Genomic DNA, 20,813 nt, shown 5'->3' on the forward strand with positions numbered 1-20,813 from the left:
TGCATGTGGGTCCATCTCAGAGCTGGCTGTATGTGGGACCATCTCAGAGCTGGCTGCATGTGGGTCCACCACAGGGCTCTAGGTACTTTGCTCTTTACTTGCTGTGTTCATCTGGACTGCCAAGAGCAGAATTCTCAGCATCTTCAGAAAAATTTGGAGTTGGTGCTGAATGACCAGCTAGAAGAAAACCCAAGTAATGTGTACATCAGTCAAACAAGATTAATAGATTCCACAAGCTAAAGTGGCTTTTAACTGTAAACTGTTTTGACCTATGCCCCTGGGCAGATTCTTCCCAGTGTTGACATAGAAAATGTCAGCATGTGAATGACTATTAGGAGTTAAATTTCTTTGTTCAGTATCCAGACCATGAATATTTAAAGAAATCAAGTCATTTGGAGTTGTTAGGCCACCCTGTTTAGGAAATACTGAGTTTTCACAAGCTTCTGTGATCTGATTCTGTACAGCTGTTGGCAGGGCTAGAAATTTCCTCACTAAAATCCATTATGTTCAATCAATCTGGCCAAACCTCAGATTGTTAGATAAACAACCCATGAGCTGTCTAAACACTTGGCAACATAGCAGAATATAAAAGACTTTTTTGCTTCTGCTAGCCTCCAAGTAGTTGTATGTATGCAAAAAGGCAAAGCATGACATTTTCTCATTCCTTATCAGTTTATGCTGCCCCAAACTAGAAATACAAGTAAGTCTATTTGATTTAGAGCAGCTCTGGCCTGAGAAGGGTTTCCCATATTCAGCCTGTGTGACTTCAAATGCCAGACAGACCCAGGCACAGAACATCTATAGTCAGCCACTCAAGAGGCTCAGGCAGGAGGATCACTAGATCTCTAAGAGTTCACAAAACCCTAATTAAAAAAAAATGAAAGGAAGGAAGAAAAAGCCAGGTGAATATTGAGGTTGTGTGAGGTTTGGAGCCAGTCTGTCAGAAGGTTGGACAAGGAACTCACTGAGGTAAGTAGGAAGAAATGAGCCCAGTAAAAGTGTTTGTCCTGAAGGGCTTCTGGAAAGAGCCAGAGGGAGGCAAAGGAAGCCCTGAGCCTGTCCCTGGCTCCCATCAGATGTTGCTCACTTTCAGTTTCCTTTTCCTGGTAAAGAAGACAGGCAAGTCACATCTCATGCCACGTGCAGCTCTAGTCTTCAGTTCTAATTCCTTTTCAGTCCCTTCCCTTCCAGAAGGGAAAGCATTCCAATTCCCTTTTCTCTATGAAAGCCTGTGCTGACATCCTTGAAATAGCCTGCAGTTTGTTCTTAGCCTCTGCAGTTTGTTCAGGCATCAGTGAAGTTCAGGGCCCTCAATAATCCTACCTGAAGCTGCTCTAGTCTCCATGCCACAGGTGAGGAAGCTGAAACAAAGTGAAGTCAGGCTTCTGACTACCTCCCGGAGCTGCTGTGAACCTGAGGAGCAGCTCAGAATGTGCACCCGAGCCCTGACCCGCCTCAGCTTTGTGAAGGCAACACTTTGCCTAGTTCTTGAGTCGAGCTTGATTTTTTTCTTTCTCATGGCAGTCCTCTTCCAAACCAATCCTTTCCACCTTCACCCACTCTGTACCCATCTCCTGCTCCCCTTCCATAGTATTACTTTTATCCATGTACTATTTACCTTTCCCTCCTGGAAGTAGTGCCATACAGTAAGAAGTCAGTGGCTCCTGGAGGCTTCTAAGCCTCTGAGAGTCAATTGCCTTGAGAATGTCTAACTGTCATAGCAGGCTTCAAAGAACTCTCCCTTCTGCTCAGCATCTCCTGACCAGTATCACCATCCATCTTTGTCTCTGGTCCTTCAAGCTGCATGGATCCTCTGGACTGGCCTGTGACTTCACGCCATTTTTTCCCCAGCTTATGTGGATACGAAGCTTGACAGTAGGTGGCATCTGTCTTGTTTTTTCACTTTCCTATGCTAATACTGTCCTTGATATCTAGTGTATGGTCATTAGGCTTTTCATAAAGTCACAAATGAGGCAGAAGTATACCTAGCATGCAAAAGGCTCTGGGTTCCTGAAGACCCTATTCAAACCCTTTATCTCTCATGAACTACCCAAAGTATACGGGCTACCATAACTCTTTTTTTTAATTTTAATTTTATTTATTTCATGTATATAAGTAGACTGTCGCTGTCTTCAAACACACCAGAAGAGGGCATTGGATCCCCCCATTATGGATGGTTATAAGCCATCATGTGGTTGCTGGGAATTAAACTCAGGACCTCCGGAAGAGGAATCAGTGCTTTTAACCACTGAGTCATCTTTCCAGCCAGTGACTCTTTTATCTCTATGCTTCTATGGAGGCTAGTGCCTCAATTTTGGTACTCCATACAGACTACCTTGCAGTTGTCATTTCTGTGACAGTCACTCCTTCTTCCTATAGTATTAAAAGATTGGACTGGGAATCTAGGTCAGTGGCCGAGCGCTTGCCTAGCATGCACAGGGCCTGTGGACTGAACCCCAGCATCATAACCAGAAACAAACAAACAAACAAACACTCATTTTCTATTTATTCACTTCTGGACCCTTGATTCCTTCAAGTGGCATAACTATCATCATTTTGTCTGTGTAGATTCACTGGAAATGTAGCTAAGTGCCAGTTTGCTGGGTTTCAGAGAGGCATCTTCTGGACCTTGGAAATGTATATTTTGGAACAAATTGTTTAGTAGACTTTGGCTATACATATATACATATATTTATATACATATACATATGTGTGTATATATATACATATATATATTTCTTTTTTTTCCCTGATCATAAAAATAAACCATTTTAATTATGGAGCTGGATGCCATGGGCCAGCCAATCTGAGCCTCTCTCAACCCGCGGGAGAAACGGGGTCCTAGTCAGGTCGACAAGGCATAGGCGAAGAAATGATGGCAGAGACGACACATGAAGTATAGGTTCTAAATGTATTTCTTAGAAATGGCATCAGACTTTTACAGTCATTTCAAAAGAGAGATGGTAAATCTGGCAGCTCAATAGTTGAGGTAAATCTGAGGCTATCTGAAACATACTTGGTCTAAAGCAGCAGCTATCTCCTCTGAACTGATGCTGCACCCCCCCGGGTCCAAGTGCTCTGGGCCTGGGGGACTGTGGATTGCATGAATCTGAGTCCTAGCCCATCTAAGTTCTAGTCTTAGTCTGAGTACCAGTGCAAGTGCAGTGGAGTCCCTCTGTGAGTCCTTCTGCAAGTCCCAGTCCTAGTATACAAAGTGAAAAGCAGGCTTAAGTAGCATACAACAAGCAGGGCAAATTACAAGAGTCACGTAGGCAAGTGACCACACATCAAGGTCAGTAGGGTCTGGTAGCTAGGTGTGAAGCAGGAGGAAGAGGAGAGGAGCCCTCCCTATTGAGGTATTTTGATATTCTTATGCTATTTCTCTGGTTCTTGCTGGGGGCAATGACCAGGAGCTTTTAATCTAGCACTTCCTGCTAATTCTCTGGGTCTAGCAGGGGGCAGGCAGTGAGGAGTTCCAACCTAACACTTTTAGCTAATGTTCTTGAGTGAAAGAAACCCTTCATTACTTTCTAGTATGTAAAACATTTCTAACTATTGTAAACTATCTATTGCCCTAAAGAATATACTCGACCTCTGTTGCTAGCTCTGGCGAGGCAGATACTTTGAGAGAAATTGTAAGCTATGAACAGCTTGGTATTAAACAAAAATAGTTAGAAACATTGTACTGGCCAAAAAACAATGCCCAATCTTAACCATTAACGAGTCATTTCTTGGGGTACCTTTATGCCTAATTATGAGGGCGTGTTGATTGGAAAGACTAATCTAGAACACGTCTGAGTTAGGAGATACCAGCAACTGTCTAAAATCCAGGAGGCACAAAACTCCTTTTGGAATCTTATTGCCTCTTATCCTTTATCAGGATTTTATCCCCGATATTTTGGATGTGACTGGAATAGACGAGTGTGTGTAGCAGCTGGAGAGACACTCAGCTGTTGTGAGTACTGGCTACTCTTTCAAGATGACCCAAGTTCAAGTCCCAGAACCCACATGGTAGCTGACACCTGCCAGTAATTCCAGTCCCAGAGGATCTGACACCTTCACACAGACATATGTGTAGGCAAAACATCAATGAGCATAAAATAAAAATAATTTTTAAAAAATGAAGAAAAAACATTGTAATTAAAGGCATTTTGGAAAATATGAAGAGGAAATCATGATTCTTTCTCTTACAGGAGACATTTTGGTTGGATCCTTCTAGTGTTTTTCCTGTAAATATATTTGGCTCTACAGATAGATGTATTGCTTTTTTTTTTCACTTATTAGGTCAAGAACATTCTTGAACACCATTAGACATTCTTTAAGTTGTTCTGGTGCTAAGGATTGACCCCAGGGCCTTGCACAATTCATGTGCATTCTCTGTTACTGAGCTACCTCCCCCACCCCCAGTGAATAATCTGGGTTTTAGCCTTGCCAAAAAAGGGTGATTATACCATGATTGTATAATCTTACATTGGGGATTAAGTGCTTGTCTTCGCATGCTATACCTTTGTGCAAGTGCTCTCATCACTTTCTTAGTATAACTCTCTTAGGGACAGAATTGCAGTCTCAAGGTGAGACATTGTCAAGCCTTTCCTATGTATTATAAAATCCCAGCACCACGACTCAGCTTATTATATGGTAGGTGCTCTGTAAATCAGTAAATACTTGCTGAGTGACTTAATGCCTTCCTTGAGGGTTAGGCCAATTATATTCCCACCAACGCAATATGAACATGGCCTTGTCTTGGTGAATCCCCACGATGACTGGAGTAATAATGCAGGATTTGTGTTTCTGTTCCTCTGACAATGAAATACTCCATTGCCCTTCAACAAAGAAACGGAGGAAAAGAGTGGAACCTTCCGGGCTGGTGAGATGGCTCAGAGGGTAAGAGCACTGACTGCTCTTCCAAAGGTCCTGAGTTTGGATCCCAGCAACCACATGGTGGCTCACAACCACCCATAATGAGATTGGACACCCTCTTCTGGTGCTTCTGAAGACCAGAGCAAGCGGGGCAGGAGCAAGAGGGGCCGGCAGAGGTCCTGAGGTCAACAGCAACCACACACTCATACACATTAAATAAATAAATAAATAAATAAATAAATAAATAAATAAATAAATGATAAGTCTAAAAAAAGCTGTTTAAAAAAAAAGAGTGGAACCTTTCTAAAGTGACACATGGTTTGGCTTTAATGGACTACTGCTCTAAAGCACATTGGAATAAAAATGAGACTAGGAAGAGGTCTCATTTATTTAGGGCTAAATTAAGAAGATTCCCCCGGTCTCCTACTGAACCGTGGCCCCCGAAGGCACTCTGGTATCACCTGGCTACTTGGGGTTGCCCACCAGTCTCTAAGCCTGAACTCTGAAGAGTCTAACCATCAAGAGCAATCTAGACCTTTGCTATGATGTCAATCTAGACCTTTGCTATGATGTCAAACTGCAGCCATGGTGGACTCAGAGAAGCTCTGTTTCTATGAGGAAAATCATAGGAATTTAGTGGAAACACACTTAGTTAGAAATCTCTGTTCTGTATATTGTCAGGATGGAATGCATGCTGTTTGAGACTTTTAATATGTGCAAAGTTCCTTCTCGTCCAGTTGCATTCCTATTACACACTCTACATAGGCATTTCCTTAGTTTTGCCAATGGAAGAGTGAGGTCTCAAGGTATGCATGTGTGTGGCTTATTTAAGATCACACAGATTCTCAACAGGGTCCTAGTCACCCGATCTAAGTTTAATTTCATTATTATCCAGGAAGATTATGGTCTTAAGTTAAGGTAAGCAGGGTAGATTTGATGCTGAGAAGCTGATCATCAGGTTTGATGGGTCTGACTTTGAGGTTCTTGGAGCCAGAATGCTAGGACCAAAGATCCTGAGAGTTTAAGAGATCTGAGTGTTCTTTCCATTCAAAGACTTTAAGCTCAACTGAGAGACCAAGCATACAAACAGGGAAATCTTTGCATCATTTATTTTATTTTATTTTTCCACCTCTGTTCTTAGAGCTTGTTGTTTAAAGGTTCAGGAGTCAAACACTGTGAGGTCCAGTTATGAGAGTGTAGCACCTAGGTTCTCCTGAAGATCCAGGTTTAAAACCTAAATCCAGATTTGGTTTAGAAAATTTGGTCTATGGACTCAGACAGAGAATCTCCCCTGATGTTGGTTTTTTTTTTTTTTTTTTAAATTTCCTGAGTCTTAAGGTCCTTGTGCAGGGAAGTGTGATTGGGAGCAGTAGGGTCTCAAATCTGCCAATCTGAGTTTCTGAATGGTTCATCTGAAAAACTCAGTTCTGTTAAGAGTCTAGAGACACAGTGAGAGATGTGGTTGGTAATGGTTTAATTTTGTGCTCCTCGGCCCGAGGTCGGGAGCTCACGGTACGATGAGTGTACGATACAGAGGCGAGGAAGCGCCAAGAGAGCAAGGGACATAATGCCTCTAATGCATTAATGCAACCATGGGACAATGATAGCAGTCACCTACACTGACGTGAAGTAAGGCGCTAGGACCCAGCGGGGTCGGGAGGACCGGTGTTGACAGCAGGCCTGCTGAGCCAACCGGCGCTAGGACCCCGCGGGCGGCGGCGGCGCGCGGGGCGGTGCGCGTTGACAGCAGTGGCGGCGGGACGCGGCGGGACGCGGCGGGTGGCGGGGCTCGGCGCCTCCGGTTCCTGCCCGGGCTTCGGAGGCAGCGGCAACGGCGGCGGCCCGGGATGGCCTTCATGGAGAAGCCGCCGGCCCGCAAGGTGCTGCTGGACGACACGGTGCCGCTGACAGCGGCCGTCGAGGCGAGCCAGAGTCTGCAGTCGCACACGGTGCGCGGCTGGGGCGGGAGGCCGGGGCCGAGGGCGGGGGCCGGGCGAAGGCCGGACGGCGCGGCCGGGCGCGGGCACCGGAGCTGGGCAGGTGTGTGAGCCGGCTGCCTCCCTCCTGCTCAGCCGCGGGCCAGGGCAGCGTGCCGGCGCATCGCAGACCTCCTGGAGTGGCTTAGGGGAGCCCTCGGTGCTCGTAGTACACACAGGTTAGTTCATTTCAGCCACATGCAGTCTTTTATGGGGCTTTAAAGCCACGCTTGCTTTCATTTGCCCGTACTTTTTTTTTTTTTTCTTTTGGAAAGGCGCTCTATTGCATTGTAATTTACAAGCAATAAACCCAGGAACCAGTAAAAACTGGGGAGCTGCTAGCCTCAGGGACCTGGTTGAGGAAATGATGAATGGGGTGGGGGTGGGATTGGGATTCCTTAGATTGTAATGTTTTGTCAGGCCAGCAAATCAGATTCCAGCCCAGAGACTTGTTTATCACAGCGGTGTTTGGGGGTTCATCATCTGGAGGCTAAAGCCCCACAATAGCCCTTCTGTGTCTCTGTCTCTTTGTCTCGCTGTCTCTGCTTCTGACTTTCTGTGTGTGTCTCTGTTTCTGTGTGTGTCTCTCTGTGTGTACGTTCAAGTTCCGCTGTTCAAAGAGATCTTTCATTTTGATGTATTAAAACAGGACTTTTTGGAACCCTGTTTCCTCTCCGACAGCCTTGCTTTGTAGGTCCTGGATTGTTGAAAGCATTCATTCTCACTTAGAGAAATGTCTATCTTTTTTAAAAAAGTGCACTTTTTCTCCCTATGGTAGGTAACATCTTAAGTCCTATTGTAGAAACTTGTGAAAGGCACCAAATATCCATGAGTTTGTTGAACTTGTAATCTGTTGCAAAATGAATATCTAAGGACCCATGTTTAGGGAAAGTAATAATCATTCTTCCAAAATTGCTGGCAGTCCAGTCTTATAACCTCATAAGGTGTTTTAGGTCTATTTAATACTAAAGAGGTGGATGCTCAGAGACTACTTCCTCTAGAGAGCCTTCCTTCCTGCTTAGCTGTTACCCTAGGCAGTATGGACACCAGGATGATCATGTAATTTCCTTTCTTCCAAGCTTTAACAGGAGGGTCTTAGAACAATTGTGGCACATCTTTAATCCCAGCACTTGGGAGGCAGAGGCAGGTGTATTTCTGAGTTCGAGGCCAGCTTAGTCTACAGAGTGAGTTCCAGGACAGCCAGGGCTACACAGAGAAACCCTGTCTCGAAAAACAAAACAAACAAACAAACAAAAAAAGCCCAGAAGGGTCTTTACCTGATAGCATTTCATATGTGTGGTATTGAATGGATAAGTAAATAAATTGCAACCTCACTGTGTAAAGAGATGGTTGTGAAAGTCAAAACAACCTGCCTTCTTCTAACAGGTCAGTGTAAAGTGTGGAGGTGAGAGATGTGATGGATTCCGTAGTTACTACAGAACTATGTTACAATGTTACAACAAACAAATTAAAACAAACAGAAGTAATTTTAGGGCAACCCCCCCCCCCAAACTGGCAGTTTTTATAATGATGAGTGAACAGGAAAGACGGTGACTCACAGGAGACCCAGAGAGGCAGACGTGGAATGAACACAGCATTGTCTTGCGTAACTTTTGACTGTTCTGTGCTCTTGTCATTTTAGCTGTGAAGTGTACGACTGAGACATGCTGCCTCAGCCCTAAACTTTATTGAGAAAAATCATATACTGACGCAAGCTTCTTGGACTGCTGATGAGTTAGGAGTAGGTCGCTTGAAAACAGGAACAGTTGTAAATTATTTTGGAAAGAAGTAGTTATTGAAAGTGGTGTGGGGGAGAAGAGAAGAGCATTGCTTTCTGGTGGGTGGATGGAAGGTAGCTCTACAGTGCGTTGGCTGCGGAGGTCTCCGAGGGCAGTGATGCACCCTTCAAAAGACTACTTTCTAGGAAGTCGCTCCTTGGCTCTGGACAGAGAGAAACACATGGAGGTATCCTGTGTTTTATAAAAAAAGAAAGAGTCAGGATTTGTTTGGTAGATGTGCAGTATGGTGAGGTGGAAGGGGATGCCTCTGTGGGTCCCTGCTGAGGCATCCCTTCCCCCTGAGGTACCAGGCGCATGACAGATAAAGTATGGAATAGAGTTTATTTAGGGCATGGGGAGGGGAGTTGAGAAGGGAGTAGAGACAGAGAGACACAGAGAGACAGACAGAAAGAGAGGAGGAAGAGGAGGTGGAGGAGAGAGGGAAGAGAGAAGAGGCTGGCCAGGAACACATGGAAAGAGAGAGAAGGAGATGGAGGGGGAGGAGAGAAGGGGTCAGGGAGAGAACAGGAAGAGAATAAGAGTAAGAGAGCAAGAAGGGGCCAAACAGCCCTTTTTATCATAAGCAAGGCATTACCTGGCTGTTGCCAGGTAACTGGGGCAGAGCCTAGAAGGAATGCTAACATATCTACATATCTAGTAGCAGCTGCCTTTTGGTTTGAAGGGTCAAGCTGGCTATAGGTCAGGAATCGTATGTGTCAGTCACATGACTTTGGGCAGGTCACTGAAACTTTTTTCACTCTGTTTTGAGATGTGTGTGTGTGTGTGTGTGTGTGTGTGTGTGTGTGTGTGTGTGTGTGTGTATCCATCACTGTGTATTTCTGGCTGACCTGGAAATAATAGGGATTCCATCCAGGGTGTTTGCCCAGCTCACTCAAATTTTTATATATTATATAGACATATATTTTATTTATTTATTTATTTATTTATTTATTTATTTATTTATTTATTTGGTTTTTTGAGACAGGGTTTCTCTGGATAGCCCTGGCTGTCCTGGAACTCACTCTGTAGACCAGGCTGGCCTTGAACTCAGAAATCCACTTGCCTCTGCCCCCCAAGTGCTGGGTTTAAAGGCGTGCGCCACCACTGCCTGGTAAATTATATATTTTTATATTTATTTATTTTATGTGTGTGTGGAGGGTGCTTGACTGCTACTGCGAATGTGTGGTGGTTAGAAGACAGCTTTGAGAAGTCAGCTCATTCCTTACGCTAGGCCGGTTCAGTCCAATTCAGTTCATGCTTATAGGCAAGTGCCTTAACTTCTTGATGAGCCATCTTGCTGGCTCTGAATCTTTTTTTTTAAATTTTTGATGTAGCTGAATCTGGCCATGAACCCCGGTCTTCCTGTTTCTACTTTCTGAATGCTGGGGTTACAGACATGTACTGGCATTGTATTAGTCAGGGTTCTCTAGAACTTATGGGTAGTCTCTATATAGTAAGGGAATTTTTTGATGACTTACAGTCTGTAGTCCAACTCCCAACAATAATATGGACAGCAGCAGCTGTGAATGGAAGTCCAAGGATCTAGCGGTTGCTTGGCCCTACTAGGCAAGCAGGTGAAGAAGAGAGTAAATCTTCCTTCTTCCAGTGTCCTTACGTAGGTCTTCAGTAGAAGGTGTGGCCTAAATTAAAGGTATGTGCCACCACGCCTTTAATCCCAGATGACCTTGAGATCTCCCTGTCTTCTGGGATTCATAGCCACTATGCCTCAAGATCTCCATGCCAACCTCCAGGTCAGAAACTTGTATCTCCGAGCCTCTAGATTAGGATCACTGATGTGCCGTCCAATTCTGGATTGTAGTTCATTCCAGATATAGTCAGGTTGACAACTAGGAATAGCTACTACAGGCGTGAACCACTAGGCTCCTCTTTTTTATTTTAGTTTTGTCATATGTAAGTAGATCTAATCAGTGCATGGTCTCAGCTGTTTCCCTCTTGTTACAAGGGTGAAAAAAACAAAAAACTTTTTTTTTTTTTTTTTTTTTGGTTTTTTTGAGACAGGGTTTCTCTGTGTAGCCCTGGCTGTCCTGGAATTCACTCTGTAGACCAGGCTGGCCTCGAACTCAGAAATCCGCCTGCCTCTGCCTCCCAAGTGCTGGGAGTAAAGGTGTGTGCTACCACCACCTGGCTGAAAAAAAAATCTTTATAAAGGATTTGAAAGGTTGTTCCTTTCATCTATCTCTTTATTTCCTAGCAACCTACGTGTAGAGGCTTAATCATTTTTAAATATATTATGGCAAGTAAGCTTATTTCTGTCCACAGTTGCTTTAGTTTGTCAAATTGTTTTGCCTTAGAAAACAGAATTTACAGCTCAGAATTATAGGGTAAGTCTGACTTAGGATTTATGAAGGGAAAAATTGTGTGGAGAAGACATAGAGGCCAGGAAGATGAAGGAACACAGAGTCATTTCCCAAAAAGACATACTTGGATTAGCAGCCAGCGGGCTGGGTGTGTGTTGGTAGGTGACTCATTGCCTGGCCTTGGCTTGGATGGTTTTCTTGTGTACATTTTCTTTCCCAATGGAGCACAATGATTTTAGCTTCAAGAAATTGATCAGGAGGGGCAGAATAGAGATGGCTCAGTAATTAAGAGCAGAAGACCCAAGTTGGATTCCTAGCACTGACATAAGGTTCACAACTGTCTGTAACTCCAGTTCCAGTCCAATCCAATGCTCTTTTTTGGCTTCCATTGGCACCAGGCAGGCAAGTGGTGCACAGGTAGGCAAATATGTGCAGGTACAACATCTATGTATATAAAATAAATAATCTAAGAAAAAATGTTTTTTTTTTGTTTTGTTTTTTAAAAAGAGATTGACTAGGAGGCTAGAGGGATAGCTAAGTGGTTAGAAGTGTTCATTTCAAAGTATGAGGACCTGAGTTTGAAACCCTAGCATCGTGGTAATAAGCCAGGCATAGCTGTGCATTTTTGTATTCCCAACATTGGGGTGCATACAATACACATGCCCCTGTGCACACGCGTGCGCGCACACACACACACACACACCATTAGGTGGAGACTGCAGGGAATTACACTTTCACAAAATCAGAAGGGTAAATATTCAGTGTCCTGGAACTCACTTTGTAGATCAGGCTGGCCTCAAACTCAGAAATCCACCTGCCTCTGCCTCCCAAGTGCTGGGATTAAAGGCATGCACCATCACCCCTGAAGAAAGGTTTTCTAAAGAAAGAAGGGATTATGGTAAATGGCCAACAGGTGAGTTGTAAGCAAGTTTAGGAGAAATAGGAAAAGGAAGGGGAAATGTAAATTCTTAGCTGCATAAAGGGGAAAACTCAAAGTCAACAGACTAAAAAAGGGCTGGCCTCACAGAAATTGAACCCAGAGGATGCGGCACGGAGCGGGCTGTTATCACACATGCACAATTCTTTGCTGCTGTGTGGTGTGTGCTAGGTTGGCAGTGTGACTAGTCTTTTCACCTCGGCTTTCTCCTGGTTAATATTCTGCAGGTTCATCTGGCTTAGGGCCCATTTACTCTGCATCTGGTGCATTTTGTTCTTAAAATAAAAGATCATTGTGTGATATTTGTAGCGTAAACAGTTTCTCAAATGGAGTAGTGAACTGGAAAGTTCTGGCTTTCATGGACTTTTTGTTGTATTGCATCTGAGATCTTTGGTTTTCTAGTGTTTGCACAAGTTCCCTGCCATAGCAGAGATGGGATTGGAGTTTCTTTTTCTCTCAAGTTGAGCTTGGTTTCTTAATTAGTGACCATTTAAAAAAACAATTTTAAAAACTCTATTTATAGCCAGGCCTTTAATCATACTTGTCTCAAAAAAACAAAAACCAGAGCCTTTGTTCAGGAATTACCAGGATACCTATTCAGGATTCATTCCAAATAAGACATCAGTGTCTTCAGAGCCTGAAATGTTAAGGTAAGCAGGACTCAGTGTCTGGATTATCCCGACTTCCTTTTTGGATGATAGTTGGAGGTTTCTCTAGAAGTCCACATTATACTGAATCCTTGTAAAGGAATTCTTCTGAAGATGTTGCAAGTGCTGACTGTAGGGCAGGTAACTACACACTGCAGGAAGTCAGTGATGGCAGTTGTTCCCTGGGACTGTCCGCTCATCTGCTTATACAGAACTTGATAAATGCACTCAGAAAACCCTTCATTGGGAGCATTCAGAGACTGGTGATTTAATTCATTTAGAGATTTTGTTGTTGTGTTTTGTTTTGTTTTGTTTTGTTTTGAGACAGGGTTTCTCTGTGTAGCCCTGGCTGTCCTGGAACTCACTCTGTAGACCAGGCTGGCCTCAAACTCAGAAATCTGCCTGCCTCTGCCTCCCAAGTGCTAGGATTAAAGGCATGTGCCACCATTAATAAAAATTTAATTTTTTTTTTATTGCATTTGCTCATTTATTTAGATGTGAGGAGAATGGAGGCTGTATGGGTCCCACGTGTGTGGAGGTCAGAAGACAGCTTGCAGGAGTTGGTTCTCTCCTTCCACAATGTGGGTTCTGAGGTCACATTTGGGTCATTAGGCATGATGACAAGCACCCTTACTTACTGTGCTGGAATTAAAGGCAAGCATTACCCTACCTGATACCCACAAACACACTATTCACATACACACTTGTTTTAAACAGAGTTTCACTATGTAGCCCTGGTTAATCTGGAATTTACAATGTAGACCAAGCTGTCTTCTAACTCGTCCTCTGTCTCCCAAGTGCTGTAATCACCACTGGCTCCCCTTGGAACTTTTAAGCACTTAGGGTTGAGAAGGGAGTGGCAGACTCCTCCCATGGGTTTGCTCTTGAACTGGTTGTCATTCTGGTTAGTTGTGAATACCAGGCACATAGTGAGGAGATTAAAGTGTGTTGTCTCTTCAGAGAGGAGGCCATTGTCTTCAGTTTTCAGGCTGAGACTTTGACTAAGGATACAAATGCTTTATCTTGGGTAAACCCTGGGATTTTGGAGAAGGTTTCTGCAAATTGACTTCTTAATCTCCAATTGATAATGCTGTTGACCTAATTTAGGGGAAGCCTATCCATGTCTAGTGAAGAGACCAGTATATCCTCATACTTTCTAAAAAGAGCACGGTTGAACACATAAAGAACTTTAGTGATATGATTGCTTTCAAATAATTGAGGCGCTCTTTTGTTAGTGAGTTTATATGTCAACTTGGGAATTCTATTGTGTGGTGACAGGAGTCTGCCCACAAAGCTTCTTTTACATTTATTTTTTGGCAATATCTTTATATAATCCACAAATCATACTTTATCCATTGGAAGTGGACAGTTTACTATATTCAGCACAGAGCTGTGAATATATCAGTACAATTTAAAATGTTTTCATTACTTTCCAAAGCAGCCAGCCACCCCCTCTACTATCCTGGAAAGTTTTGTGACATTTCAGGATATTAAACTTAGAACATATAGACTCACTCATTCGAGAGCTCTTTGTTCTTGGGATCCAGTTTCTCTTTGAGATCCACAGGCAGGACAGCTTCTTTCTGTCAACATTGATATATCTGTAAACCCCTCAGAGCCTCCCTGACATGAAGCCTTCAAGCTGTGGATTTTAGGATTAAAAAAATTACTGTTAGAAAATAATCTAAACACTGTGACTGAGGAGGTAGATAGTAGATAAGATGCTCGAACAATAAGCACAAGGATCTGTGTTTAGATCTTTACATAAAAGCTGTATGTGACAAAGTATACTTGTAACCCCAGAGCTGAGAAATGGGAAGACAAGATCCTAGGGGCTTGCTGGCCAGTCAGCCTAACTAAAATAATAAACTCTAGGTTCGTTAAGAGTCTACTTCTGCCGGGCAGTGGTGATGCACGCCTTTAATCCTAGCACTTGGGAGGCAGAGACAGGTGGATTTCTGAGTTCGAGGCCCCCTGATCTACAGAGTGAGTTCCAGGACAGCCAGAGCTACACAGAGAAACCCTGTCTCGAAAATAAAAAAAAAAAAAAAAGAGTCTACTTCTATCTTAGTTAGGATTTTAACTGCTGTGAATAAACACCATGACCAAGGCAACTCTTCTTCAGAAATTCAGTCCATTATTATCAAGGCAGGAGCATGGCAGCATCCAGGCAAGCATGGTGCAGGAGGAGCTGAGAGTTCTACATCTTCATCTGAAGGCTACTAGGAGAAGACTGAGTTCCACGCAGCTAGGATGAGGGTCTTAGGGCCCACACCCACAGTGACACATGTAATCCAACAAGACTACACCTTCCAACAATGACATTCCCTGGGCTAAGCATATACAAACCATCACACCATCTTAAAAAAAAAAAGTATGCAGGGGCTGATGAGATGGCTCAGTGGGTAAGAGCACTGACTGCTCTTCCAAAGTTTGTGAGTTCAAATCCCAGCAACCACTTGGTGGCTAACAACCTTCTGCACAGCCACAGTGTACTCATATACATAAAATAAATAAATCTTTTAAAAATATGCAAAGGAGTGATTGAGAAAGACACCTGACGTCAGCCTCTAGTTTCTATACATGCTTAGACTGGCAAGCATGTGTGTGTATGCACCTGTAAGAACATGCATGCTCACGGGTGAGTGTGCGTGTCACACACACACACACTCAAAAGAAAATTAAAACTGAAAGCTTGAAGAGTTAATTTATTTTAGTCAGTGAGATGTGTATATTTAAAATAATGTACTAGCAGCATATATATATATATGTATTCTATAAAAACTGAACTTGAGACAGTAGATGGATTATATACTGTAAAAAAGAAAATGACTGCTTTAGTTTGCAGCTTGCATAGAGTGTTTTGGTATATGTACACAGATGACTTATTAGTGGCCCAGGGGAAGGGCAGAGGGTTCTGGACCAGAAGGCAGTATGTATGAGCCTTTCCCATGGTTCCACTTATTTGTCCCAGCATCTTTGCTTATAACATTTAAATGAGTTTCCCCACATTTTTTTTTTTACATGATTTAGAGCAACAAATCATTCCTTTTCATTAAGTCAGTTGAACAACTCTTCCCTTCCCCCCCATGATGAGGGAGGAAATGAATGGAGTATTGATATAAGAGAATGCTGGGTCTAAAAGTGTCTGCGAGCCACTTTTAGAGGTGAAGAGGGAAGTTCATTCAGGGCCTTCCTGTTAGGGCTGCTGTTCTCCCCAGGGACTCATTACACTTTAGCTCTTCACACTTTAGCCCTTTCCTCTTTGCTGAAGCGGAGGGAAATGAAGCTGGAAGTAGGTCTATACACCAAGCTCAGGCATCTGTGCAGTAGAGAGCAGCTCACTGGCCCACCAGAGCACAGAGAATGGACAGTCCCTTGCCATTCTCTAAGCATGTCTATGTGTGGTCCTGCAGATTACCACATTACAAATTGTCTCACACTCCCATATGGGACAAAGTTAGGGAGTGAGTTCTTCAGCCTCTGACACCCACATTGCTTTGTAACTGAGGCTGACTGCCTTCCTTAGTTTTTGACCAAGCTCAGGGATGTTCCACCTGACCACAGAGTACCTCTGAAGCTTTCTACATAAACCTTTCCTCTTCCTTGAGGTGTGGTAATCCTCTTATTGCCTTGCTGCTCAAATTGCAAATTTGCTTCTATCTATCTGCCTCCTATCTTGGTTGTTTTCCTGGGTGCTGGAACTACAGGCGGGAACCACCATACTCAAGTTGTCTGTTGCTTTCTGTGTGCGTGTTAATGTGTATGGTGCATGCAGGTTAATGTGTGTATCCATGTGTTATGTGACACTTTTCCAGGGGAGAGACAACACAAATGTCTATTCATCCCCCAGATAAGGAACTAATTACAAATCTAAGTACAATACTACCAAAGTCCAACTTGGTAAGCCACTGGGTTTATTGGGGCTACTAACAAGAGCAGGGATGACTCAGAGGCAACTGCATCACTGAAAGCCCCCAGCCCAGGAAAGCTGCAACCCTGGAGCTCTCTTCATGACCTGCAGGCAGCTTGACAGGTCAGTGAGTATCTCTTCCTGGTGTTGGAGTCTCGTACAAACAGCTAGGCTGGTTAGAGACTAATATGACTCTATTCCACAGTCCTTACAGCTTATACAAACTTGAGGGGTGAGGGGCTTGTACATCTGATAAATTTCAGGGGCTTCTTGAGACTTCTGAGTTGTTTCCTTTCTGAGTCATAAGGAGCTTCCTTCTAGAATTTCCTGGATCTTAATGAATATTAGAAAAAAACTGCTATGTAATGCCATACCCAGATCAGAACACAACAGTGTGTCTGTTCTCTTCTCTCACTATCAATAGTGTGTTCTCTTCTCTCACTATCAACCTTATTAAGACAGAGTCTCTCAGTGAAGTGAAAACTCACTGATTTAGCTAGGCTGGCTGACCAGTTAGCTTCTGGGGTCTGACTGTCTCAGCCTCCTAGTGCTGGAGCCATAGTCATGCCCACCCATGTTGGGTTTTTCACATGTGTGCTGTAGATTTGACCCAGATAGGTGACCAGTTGTTATACATCTAAATACTGTTTTTCCACAACTTGCTGTAGACATGCTCCATGTTTTGGGCACTTGGTATGTAAGGTACAGGAGTAAACAAGATAGATTGGTTCCTGCCTTGTACATTCATTTCCATTCATTCCTTGTGGGGTCAGGGTGGATATGAAAGAGTAGACTCGAACCAATTGTGGGATCTGTTGGATGGAGGCTTAGGATCTGAGCAGCGCTGAGGAGACATGAGCAGGTATGTGGCACATGAGAGTGATGGTTTAGGATTTTTTTTTTTTTTTTGCTACTATTTGCTGCTGGATTATAGGATACTGTGAGGTGGATAGAGAAGTCATGAATCAGTGAAATTAGGATGCATCTCTGGTCCTTGACAAGGTGGGAGAAGGAAGGAAGGAAGGAAAAGTGGGAGGAACATATTGAAGGAGAAGTTAATCAGGTGATGGGTAGGAATAGGCACACCAGAGCTATGACTAGAGAAATATACAGGGCCAGAGAGGGTGGTCTTTAGTTCTAGACCCTTTGAGTAACACTGAAGTGAGTGTGGTGATTGTCGCACAGTTGATCATGTCATTGGCAAGCCATGAAGTACTTCACATTAATCATTTATGTCTTCTCTTTCCTTTTCCCCTCTTCCTTTTCTCCTTAGTTCCTGTTAGATTGAATTTGTTGAAATATAATTTAGGTGTAATAAAACATATATATTTTATAATAATATTACTAGTATTTAGTGTCTGCCTCCCCCTCCCTCTCAGGGAGATGGTCTCATTACATTGCTAGCTTGATCTTAAATTTCTGAGTTCAAATAATCATTTGTCTCCTCTCAAGTTTCTGGAAAGGCAAGCACATGCCATCAGGCTCAGCTCCAAAGTACACTGTAGCTTTCTTCAGACACACCAGAAGAGGGCATCAGATCTCATTACATTATTTGTGAGTCACCATGCGGTTGCTGGGATTTGAACTCAGGACCTCTGGAAGAGCAGTCAGTGCTCTTAACCACTGAGCCATCTCTTCAGCCACCCTCTCCATGGTTCTTTTAATGGCTGAGTAGTATTCTACTATGTGCATATACCACAGTTTCTTATCCTTACATCAGTGTTTGGTATAATAAGAGTAGAGCTGCTGTGAGCATTTGGGTAAAGTCGTTGTGAAAAAGCATTTTCGTCTCTTCTGAATAAATACCTTAGGGATGCTAAATACATATTTTACTTTATAAGAAGTCATGTTTTCCTAGTTTTTTTTTCTCTTTTCATTTGATCCTTATAACTTGTCTTTCACTGTGCCCATTTTCACTTGGAGAAACTGGAGTACAGATAGGGTAGTTGTTGTAGGCCTCAGGGCTCCGAGTGGCAGAATGGCCAGTCCTTGAACCTTGAGTGATTTGTTATCAGGCCTGCAGAATGAGGTGTCTGACAGCTGCCTTGACCCAGGCGCCAGCAATTTAGATGTCCCCCTGTGAACCACAGACTAAGACAGTGATTTGCATGGCCAGTTTTCCAGTTTTTCCCATAGCCACTTGGGCATGGAGTTAATTTCTCACGCATGCTAGCGGCTGAAAGCAGCACCAGCCGGTAAAGATGTAGCATGAGTGACATAGGGGATTTTGCATTTTCCAGTGGCTACATTAACATCAGTGAAAAGAGGGCTGCCAGCTGGGTAAAAACACTAGCTGTGCAGACTTGATGACCTGAGTCAGCCTGTGTCACTCTGTCACCATGCAGCTTTATGCAGGCCGCATCCTCCTGACCTGATAGACTGGTTCTGCCTACCCAGCTGACCTGAATATGCTGAAAGGAACCTGCACAATGTGGAAGTGTGTGCTTAAGGTCATGGAATATAGGAGTGGCTGTGTCCTTGAGCCAGTCTTAGAGGCCAACTGTCCAGTCACTCTAACTAAGAGCTCAGGGACTATGGTTTTTTTTTTGTTTGTTTTTGGTTTTCGAGACAGGGTTTCTCTGTATAGCTCTGGCTGTCCTGGAACTTACTCTGTAGACCCGGCTGGCCTGGAACTCAGAAATCTGCCTGCCTCTGCCTCCCAAGCGCTGGGATTAAAGGCGTGCGCTGCCGCTGCCGCCGCCACCACCCGGCAGGACAATGTTTAAGGTACTTTTTCTCTCTGAACTTTGGCCTTTTGCTGAGATTTGGAATAAGCTGAAGGTCCTAGAGAGAGCATAGGAGTTTGTTGCCTTTGAGGAGGCTTTGAAAACATGGTGTATAACTTCATGGTGACACTCACAGTTGGTTATAATAGAGTTCATGTGTTAAGACATTGTCATGGTCTCACTGGGTTGAAGAGACTTTGGTGTGCTCAGCTCTCCTCCTTGGTGAGAACCATTATTAAAATCAGGAAGTGATATTGTAATAGCTTGACTTCACTCATAATTTCAAGCTCCTTTCCTACCATCTTTCCCGTTGAGAGAGGGTCTCATGCAACCCAAGCTGGTCTTGAATTCTCTGTAGTTGAGGATGACCTTGATCCTCTGATTTTCCTCCCTGTCCTGAGTGCTGGGATTACAGGTGTGTGTCACCACGTTCAGGTCAAACTGGTGCTGGAGAGTGAGCCAACTGAGACACACCTCCAGCAGCCGCCCACGTCTGTTTAATCACTTTTAATCAGTTATGTTTCATTTAACAGCTTTTTTTTTTTTGAGGAGCCATTGTGTGTTTGTGCTTTGCTTTGATATATTAGTTACTGAGTTCTCATTTTAGCAAATTATATCATTTTCTTGGTAGAATTTAAGGGTACTATACTATAAAGTACTCTAAGAATTGACTGTTTAACTTGCATCCAAAGGCTAGGTGGCACATGTCTCTGATCCCAGTACTGAGGCAAGAGAATCATGAACTTGGGGTCGGCCTTGGCTACACAGTGAGAGCGTCTGTCCGAGACCTAAACAAGCACATGCATTCTGTAGCCTTGTCTGAGGTCAACAGAGTTCAGAGCATCATCTGTCTTTGAAGTTTGCGCAGACCGGCTCTTCTGTCGGGAGAGACCATTCCACAGAGAAGAGCATGGATGTTTTCACTGCAGGGGTCAAAGTGCACTGTGATGCTTTCTGTGACTATTCTGTGAGCAGAAAAAAAGTGCACTTCTTGGTTTTGCATAAACCAAATTGGGGAATTTTGTTTTGGGAAGAATAAAGCTGAAGGTTCTGTGATCTGATTGGTTAGAAGTTTTAAACCGTGTACAGTGGTTGGGAGGGAGATACGCTTGGCCTCTCTCACCTGCCAGAGTTTATATTAAAAATTTGTGGTTCAGCCGGGCGGTGGTGGCGCATGCCTTTAATCCCGGCACTTGGAAGGCAGAGGCAGGTGGATTTCTGAGTTCAAGGCCAGCCTGGTCTACAGAATGAGTTCCAGGACAGCCAGAGTTATACAGAGAAACCTTGTCTCTGGAAAAACAAAACAAAATAAAACAAAAGAATTTGTGGTTCTTCTTTAAAATCCTTAAGAGCTTCATTTGTTTGAGGGTGTTTTTTTTTTTTTTTTTTTTTTTTGCACACTGTTGGTTTGCACAGAAATTGACAGAGAGTAAAACCAGGTTCTAGCACTGAAAATCTGCAGATGAAACAGTGATTAATGATGAGCATTTATCAGAGCAAAGAGTAATCATTCATTCTAAGTGATATATTATGGATAGTGAGGAGCCAAGCAGGTAGCCAGTGAACTGAACAAACCATTCTATTCTGAGATTTCCTCAGAAGACATGATGTCCCTCAGGATGCTGCTGCCTCAGTACAGCTGCTGCACTGTTTGACTT

General features: G+C 43.5%; 1 protein-coding gene across 6 annotated transcripts in view; it reads left to right on the top strand.

Annotated features, from left to right (window-relative positions):
• Window positions 1–6,584: 6,584 nt before the first annotated feature.
• Window positions 6,585–20,813, top strand: part of Pxk (PX domain containing serine/threonine kinase like) — a 62,567-nt gene continuing 48,338 nt past the window's right edge. For all 6 annotated transcript variants that reach the window (XM_031344306.1, XM_031344291.1, XM_031344317.1 and 3 more), the window contains exon 1: window positions 6,585–6,809. In XM_031344306.1, the coding sequence (XP_031200166.1) occupies window positions 6,708–6,809 (102 nt within the window). In that variant the 5' untranslated portion in view covers window positions 6,585–6,707. The remainder of the gene's footprint in view (window positions 6,810–20,813) is intronic.

The sequence above is a fragment of the Mastomys coucha genome, unplaced genomic scaffold, assembly GCF_008632895.1.
Source record: "Mastomys coucha isolate ucsf_1 unplaced genomic scaffold, UCSF_Mcou_1 pScaffold10, whole genome shotgun sequence".
In the NCBI taxonomy this organism is placed as follows: Eukaryota; Metazoa; Chordata; class Mammalia; order Rodentia; family Muridae; genus Mastomys; species Mastomys coucha.